This window comes from Solanum stenotomum, chromosome 9, assembly GCF_019186545.1.
Source record: "Solanum stenotomum isolate F172 chromosome 9, ASM1918654v1, whole genome shotgun sequence".
Taxonomy (NCBI): Eukaryota; Viridiplantae; Streptophyta; class Magnoliopsida; order Solanales; family Solanaceae; genus Solanum; species Solanum stenotomum.
In genome coordinates, this window is record NC_064290.1 from 53,147,853 (window position 1) to 53,156,143 (window position 8,291).

The following is an 8,291-nucleotide window of genomic DNA, read 5'->3' on the forward strand; positions in this document are numbered from 1 at the left end:
TTAAGAGGTGTGTTGCTCTTGACAAGAAGAAGAATAAGGAGGAGGAGGAGAATCATTTTACCTTTTCACCTCCGATACTACCATAAGTATAGGGCAGATTCAAGATTTAGAATAATGATAATGGTCGTTTCAGAATAATTTTTATATGTTTGTATTTTGTTTCTCTTTCTTTTTGAATATGTATAAGTTGAGTTTGTTGAACTCATTTAAAATATGCCTCAGACTTTTAAGAAAATAATTTTTTGTTGTTTAACGTTTAATAAATCAACAACAACAAAGAAGGAGGATCATTTTGCCCTTTCACCTCCAATTATACCATGATGAGCTTTAAGCAGATGCAAATTCAAGATTTAGAATTATGATAACTGATTCAAAATAAAAACATCATCTATTTATATTTTTTTGATTTTCTTTTATTTCGTATTTGTTTAAGTTGAGTTTACTGAACTTATTTCAAATATTCCTCGAATTTTTAAAGAAAGAAGTTTTTATTATTTAATATGTAATAATTTCAACAAAATGAGTCGAACAAGAAGAATGAGGATGATCATTTTACACTTTCACCTCTAATTCTATCGGCATAAGCGGATTCAAAATTTAAAATTTAATTTTAATTATTCAAAATATATATTGATATACATTACTCAATCTACTATACCACGTCTTTTTATCGTAAAATAATTTGAAAGTCACGCAAAATGACTTGACTAAATTTATTTAAACGAAAAAAGAGCGAAACAAAAGGGGGTAAAGAGCAAAAATGAGCAGAGTGCTTTGTAAATCACTCATCCCTTCATTACTTTCTTCTTCTTCTTCCTTTTCTGCTCAGTTCAGATTCACATACTTTCCAACTTCTTCGTCTTCATCATCTCCTAGGGTTTCTCGTATGGCAACCGAAGCTTCATCTTCATCTTCATCGTCGTCATCTGCATCTCCGTCTCCTTCGTCTGCCATCGATTTTTTAACCCTTTGTCACCGCCTCAAGGTACGCCGTACGCCGCGCTCTGTTTTTTTTTTTGTGTTTTGAATGTGATTGTATGATGATGAGTGTTTTTGTGTGTATGAGGAGTTGAGGATAGTAGTGTGTAGTAGTTTGCTGTGAGTTGTACTATGAGCATCGCGAGTTGTACTAAGTTCTAATTGCATTGGATTTTGCTTTTTTGTAGTTGCATTTGCTCTATTTCAGTTTGCTTATATCTAATGCAGCAGCTTGTAATGATGAATGTTTTGTGTATGAGTAATGAAATTGTGATGTATGAGGATTTTAGTGTGCTGTAGTTTGATGAGAAAGTTGGACTTTGTGCATCAGGCGTTGTACTAAGCACCACTTCACTACTTGTATTTGATTTTGCTTTATATATTTGCATTTGATCTATTTCAGTTTGATTAGTGTCTAATGCAGCAACTTGTAATGATGAATGTTTTCTGTATCAGTAATGAGATAGTGATGATGAGGATTGTAGTGTGTTGTAGTTTGCTGAGAGTTGTACTATGTGCATTGCATGTTGTACTACCTTCTACTTGCATTGGATTTTACCTTTTTCTTGTATTTGCATTTTCTCTATTTCAGTTTGTGTTGCATCTAATGCATCAGCTTGTAATGATGAATGTTTTGGTGTATGAGTAATGAAATTGTGATAGGTGAGTATCCTAGTGTGTAGTTTTCAGAGAGAGTTGTACTTTGTGCATTATGTGTTGTATTAAGCTCTACTTGTATTGGATTTTGCGTTGTGTTTGCATTTGCTCTATTTCAGTTTGTTTGGTATCTATTGCAGCAGTTTGTACAATGCTAATGCAATTGTTGTCTATTTTATGCTTTCCTTTTTCAAATTATGGTTTTACTTACATGGGTGTTTTGTGTATGAATATGGAATCATGATATATGAGGATAGTAGTGTGTGTCGTTTCCAGAGACTTGTACTCTGTGCATTATACCACACTCTACTTGCATTGTTTAAGAGAATATATGTGTATCTTTAAATACATGACTGTGTTGTGTTAATTGCCTATATCAACTTCTAATTATATGCTTACAACCTCACATAACCATTCTTTTCATACTGTGTTTTTGATAAGTGAAAAGGTAATTTATAAATAGGGATAAACAGTAAGCTATTGCATCAAAACATAGTTACAAGTTCTGCAACATTCTTTTCATATTGTTATATCTTCCCATGTTATCTCTCTGTTCCATTGTCATCTTTTATGCACTCTGACTAAAATTTGTGTTTTCGATGACGTGATCAGACAACAAAGAGAGAAGGTTGGGTACGTAGAGGGGTTAATAATCCCGAGTCTATAGCTGATCACATGTACCGTATGGGAGTAATGGCTCTTATTGCTGCTGACCTTCCTGGAGTTGATCGTGACAAGTAAGTGTTTTTATTAGTTGACATTTGTACTTTAGCTTTTATGGCACTTGGTACATTCCTGTACTGTGTTTCCAGTAAACATGTGGATTCTTATAATAAGAGATGATGCACTGCTTTTTCTTTTTCCAAATTTAGGTGTGTTAAGATGGCAATCGTGCATGACATTGCAGAAGGTGAGTCTGTCATATATGAGTATTCCATTTCTATCTTCTTTGCTTTTATGGCAATGACATGAAATAGGATTATATTATCGTGTAGCATCTCCCTATGAGAAATTCTTTTTTCTGTTGGGATTCTTCTCTGCGTATTTGATTGTACGTGTTTCAATAATAATTCTGTGTTATTACAAGCTTTATGGAACAAGATTTAATTAAGAGTAAAAGGTATGGTATAAGAAATGATGGATTACTTATAATCACATAAGTTTGTCACCTCTTATAATGCGGAAAAACATTTTTAAGGTTACCCTTTGGTATTACTTCCTCGGATAATGGCATTGACTATTGATATACAAACCTTATTAAACCTGAATTACATCATTTTCTGTACCTGGGAAAGATGAATTAAAACTTATCTGAAATCATTCGTGTCAGAGAGTCCAAAGTAGAATTAGTTAACTCTGTAATGGGAAAAGATGGATTTATAAATAATATGTTTGCTGAATTCAGATTTCATTATCACAAGGGACTTGGAAATTTGTTTATGTTTTATTGAATCAAATGATGCATGCCCCTTAATTTCAAGTGCTTTCATAAGAATTCAATGTTTGTTTATGAATAGGCGATATTCAGGGGAAAAAGAACATCAAAAAAAAGAAATAAGTCAGTTTTCAGTGTGCAATTCGTATACTGCGAATGCATAAATGATGGTAGAATATCAACTGAAAATGGAAGTAACACCTAGAAATTTAATGCCTCATTTGACTTGTAGGAAGCTTGTTTATTACTTCTCAGAAAACTGCTATGAATTATGAACTCACAGGTGTGTCTAAGTATTTGATTTAGGTATTTGTATTCCTTTTCTTTTGGCTAGTTTTACTATATTTGAAGAATTTGCATGAAGTGCCCTCTACCTAGCTAGTTACAACCATTCTAGAAAGTTACATCAATGTAAATGAATGATCCAGTATCATCGGTTTTTAATTAGATAAATGGAAAAGTATTAAGTTCAATGGCTTTAGAGGACTTGTTGAAAAAAATTAGTAGAGGTTGTATGACATTTAACTTCAATGAGAAGAACATAAAGCAGCCATTAGAACATGAACTTGAAATTATCTGTCTATTTGCATAATAGATCATTTTCACTTAAAAATACTTTCACTCAAAAGATCTCCCCTAGAACCAGTGTCTTGTAGGACAAATCATCTGCGTCTTTGGTCTTCTAATCCTGTGGGCTTTTCACTTGAAAAATTTGATAGCTTATTTAATTTTCTTCATCAAATATTTTCTTGTGTTCCTACTAAACAGCAATTGTTGGAGATATCACTCCTGCTGATGGGATTCCAAAGGATGAAAAGAGTAGACGAGAGCGAGCAGCACTAGAAGACATGTGTAAACTTTTAGGTGGAGGATCCCGAGGTATTGCTTCTCTTTTCCGTTGAGTTTTTTATGAACTAATATATATTTTGAAAGATTGAGCTTTGATCTATTCTCATGCTGATTATTTACTGTTGGGCAATTGCAGCCAAGGAGATCAGTGACTTGTGGATGGAATATGAAGAAAATTCATCTTTAGAAGCCAAAGTTGTAAAGGACTTCGACAAGGTATTGTTTCTGTTACCAAAGTTTGAATATGTCCCATCTATATGTTGTTTATGAGGATACACTCAAGGGAGTTGCCTACTTGCCTAGTGGTCAGTAAAGTGGGTTGAGAAGCATGAGGTCTCGTGTTCAAATCCCAGTAGAGACAAAAATGCTAGGTGTTTTCTTCCTATTTGTCCTACCGTGGTGAACAGAGTTACCTAGTACCTGGTGCTAGTGGGAGGTGATGGTATCCCGTGGAATTAGTCGAGGTGCGCAAAAGCTGATCTGCACACCATGGTTATCAAAAATAAAAAAAAATATGGTATTTATGAGGATGTGTTTCATTTTATTTTGCGATAAACATATAAGTTTACTCATCATTGTATCGTGTCTTCCTTTTTTACGGCTAGTGTCTTTTACACAGATGGATGAAGTGAGGGATTCGTCCATACTCTCAGTAAAGTTTGACATCTTGTAAGCCAATATGCATACAAGATATTCGGGAAAAACTCAATTAGCCTTCATGCATGATTGTTTAATAAAAGTTCTAGCCTCGCGATAACAGAATTGCTATCCGCGGGTTACTGAAGGATGTCCATTCTGTTGCTCAGTTGCTGTGCTATAATGCTATCTATGATAGTTATCTCTTCCTTTAGCTTAATCCACTGCTCTCATCTTGACTGATAAGTTGTTTTCTTTCAGGTGGAGATGATACTTCAGGCATTGGAATATGAAAATGGTAACTTCCTGTTTCTCTCTTTTCCCCCGGATTTCGGATGTACACTGGATAAATAGTACTCCCTTTGTTCCATTTTATATAACACTTCTTCTTTTTTAGTTTCTTCCAAAAGAGAGACACTTTTCTATATTTTGTAAATCTTATAGCCATAAGAATGTCATGGCATATTTAAGGCCGCAAGTTGTAGCACACTTCTTGTTTTTGATGACCTTCTAGTGCACTACTGGCATGTGGCAAAAGTCTTCCTTTACATCTTAAACTCTATGCCCAGTTAAACAATACTATGTAAGATCCATTATACCTCCCCCCCCTAAGGTCCCATATTAGGTGTCAATTGTCATACATGTTTAGGGGGTAAAATTGACCAATGTTGAGACTTGAGAGTCACATTTCTCCAAAATTCTCCAAGTTTCTGTATTTTTCCTATTTTCTGAACTCTGTTGTCATACTGCATCTTTCAGCATGAGAAATATACACACCATGGTAATACCTTTGGCATTTAGTGATTGTGCTACTACATTGTAGGACCTATAGTGAGAATTAATCAAAACACACATATCTTAGCATTTGTATAATGTAAACTTATATTTACTTGGTGCAATTTATACTTTTTAAGATTTCCCTTACTAAACATTCAAAAAATAAAAATACAAGAATCTCTCATTGTAATAAATACTGATTTTTGGCTGTAAGTTGTTCGTCTCTTGATGTATGGACTGGTTCCCTCTTGCCATGAGAAGTTGCATTTTTTAATTTTTTAAGCTAATGCTACTTATCTTTGTCATGCAGAACAAGGGAAGGATTTGGAAGAATTTTTTCAGTCAACTGCAGGTGCCACATTTAACATTTTTATTATTCAATCACAATTCAAGTCTTAAAAGTTTTAAATTCTACTCATTCTACTTTTTGTGTTGCCCTTTGTGTACTCTGGAGCTTGACCCTTCTAGCTCCATCATAACCTGCTATTGCCTTGCCGTTCCAAATCTGTTTATAACGCATCTCGTCTTAGATTGCCAAGTTAGTGGTTAAACGTTGACCTTGGAATTCAGAATAACATTCTATTGTCTGAAACTCTTGACATTTACATGTTAATTCGTTGAAACGATTAGTGAATAACACGATATTGTCATTTTGATTGGAACAATCAAGTTGTTGGAAGTTAGTATTGAACTTTTGTGGATAGTTCCCCCTTCCCCTTTGAACATGAGAAATCTTGCGACTTGTTTTGAATTTTTTTCCTTAAAGAATTTAAGTTTGTAGATTTTGCACATATAATATATTTGTTTCCACTTTCCACAGTGGATCTAGGTTCTCATGGAAAGGATTCTTTGATAACCAAAAGATTGAGTAGAACTATGTAGCATAGATTTGGAGATTCGATTTCTAAAATTGACAAAGTACGTGAAAGATACTAATTATATTCTCTTGTTTTCGATCAGATTGTGTGTATATATGGTAGGTGTTTGTGTGTACTTGGTCCCCCTGATGAACACGTTCACTTGTGTCACATTTAACATGAGTAGTTGCAATAGAGAATTATAAATCCAAGAAATTGGTAGTCCGAAGTCATTCTAGTTATGATGTTACTAGTTTAATGAAGTGGAGAATTTCCTTGCTTTGAGACTTGGAAGTTATTATCTTCTTCTTTTGCATGGATCAATTTTTGATAATAACCCATGCCTTGAGCTGATGAGATCTTTGACAAAACACATCCAGGTAAGTTCCAAACAGAGGTGGGCAAAGCTTGGGCTTCAGAGGTAGCATCAAGAAGAAAGAAATCCAATTGAATTGTTGTGGTAGTCAAAGCTGGATAACAATTTGCACCAGTTGTATTGCTGATGACCCAAATTCTAAAGGTTGGTGTTATCATCATCAGTATTTTAGTTCTTGTTTTCTCATTTAGGAAAGGGAAAAGGTCTAAAATTTGCACCTTACTAGTCGAAATTGTTCAATCTCGTACTCCGTTAAACTTTTTAGGCCATTCATGCCGTTGTGGTTAAAAATTGTCGAGTTAAGGGTAAAACACACACTTAAAGTATCCCTTTTTAGTTTCATACTTGAACTATCATGTGTGTTTAGTTTCCTACTTGAACTATTACCAAATATTTGTGGAAACACACCTCAATTATCAGTGAATAATCGATAGTTGAGGTATGCTATAAAACATTTGGTGATAGTTTAGGTAAGAAACTCAAAAAATCGGGTTACTTTAGGTGTGTTTTTGACCCTTCTCCTTCCCATTAATGAAGCTCCAACGAGAAAATGGGTAAACTCCACGTGCCCGAGTTCTTTGAGAAAAAAAGATCCAAATTTTACCCTTCCAACTTTTGTTTTGGTTGATAATTACCCTCAGTTGTTGCCTTGTTAAGGTCCAAGGGCAAAAAACGAGACTTTTCCCTAACAATGGGGTAAATATTAGATCAGAACTCTTAAACGGAGGGTAAAGTTGGTCTATTTTGGATAGTACTCCGGCAAATTTGATCGTTTTCCCTTCAGAAAATTAAAACATCCAACTTATCTCTCTAGTTTTTTTTTCTCTTTTTCCAGGTTACAGGATCACTTGAAATAGAAGGGTTCTTACAAGTTGCAGCAGGAACGTTTAGCCCCATGGATTCTCTCAACTTTAAAAGAAACGTTTGCATATTTGTTTTGCCTTTTTGCTTTTAAAAGTTCTGCAATTAGGAAAATGCTAAACTTTGGTGATTTCAGATTTTTTTTTTCATTCCCACAACTCAAATCTAAAAATTGTCTAAATCTAAAAGGAAAATATCCTTCCACAATATATATAATCCAAAAAAATTTGTAAGCTCTTTATTACAAAAGTGACCAAGCAAGCAAATGGTGATGGTGATGGTTTAGTCTGTAAGCTAGTAAGCTTACGAAATGAAGGAAGAAGAAACCTTTCTATTATAAGTTGAAAGTCAGTCAGTTTTAATAAACAATAACATATTTTTATATTTACTAATAATTTAATAAAAATATCCATTTTATTCTTAATAAAATGATTTGCAGTTACATGAATATTAATAATTTATTTTAAATTATAAATTTTAAAAATATTTTAACCCAACTATATATAGATTGGGACAAAGAAAATGTAAAAGCCTATACAAGGCTCTTTTACTAAAAGGGCAGAAAGTATCAAATGATATTCCCCAAAATTTGGCAACTTTTTATTAGTAGCTCGTGTGCGCCAATGGCAGTTGGCACCAGACTTTTCCACCGCAACCAGAACAAGGGAAACGCAATTTTATTTATTGTGTTAACATTCCATGTTGTAAATGGTAGGTAAAAATTTATTCTCATTCGATATTTATATTAAATAAATAAATGTAGTGTATTAATGTATAAAGAAACAATTGAAATTGAGGCAATTTTTTCGGATTTGCTTCATTTTATCGTTTTGTTTTTCATTATAATTGTCATTATAGCACGTGT

The 8,291-nt window shown here is 33.6% G+C and overlaps 2 protein-coding genes across 2 annotated transcripts in view; one reads left to right on the forward strand and one right to left on the reverse strand.

Annotated features, from left to right (window-relative positions):
• LOC125876066 (defensin-like protein) overlaps positions 1 to 8,291 on the reverse strand; it is a 235,779-nt gene that overhangs the window by 197,633 nt on the left and 29,855 nt on the right. The window lies entirely within an intron of this gene.
• LOC125876060 (uncharacterized) lies at positions 744 to 7,593 on the forward strand. Its single transcript, XM_049557170.1, has 9 exons — positions 744 to 985; positions 2,248 to 2,372; positions 2,508 to 2,545; positions 3,839 to 3,949; positions 4,056 to 4,135; positions 4,817 to 4,853; positions 5,643 to 5,684; positions 6,570 to 6,709; positions 7,401 to 7,593. Exons 1-8 carry the CDS (start codon positions 761 to 763, stop codon positions 6,638 to 6,640), a joined length of 729 nt encoding a protein of 242 aa, XP_049413127.1. The 5' UTR covers positions 744 to 760; the 3' UTR covers positions 6,641 to 6,709; positions 7,401 to 7,593.

What these genes read in the sequence shown, in the direction of transcription:
- LOC125876060 (XM_049557170.1), top strand. Translation starts at nt 761, where the DNA reads ATGAGCAGAGTGCTTTGTAAATCACTCATCCCTTCATTACTTTCTTCT. An exon ending in CCTGGAGTTGATCGTGACAA is followed by an intron (nt 2,373 to 2,507) that starts GTAAGTGTTTTT and finishes TTCCAAATTTAG; the next exon opens with GTGTGTTAAGATGGCAATCG. An exon ending in GGCATTGGAATATGAAAATG is followed by an intron (nt 4,854 to 5,642) that starts GTAACTTCCTGT and finishes TTTGTCATGCAG; the next exon opens with AACAAGGGAAGGATTTGGAA.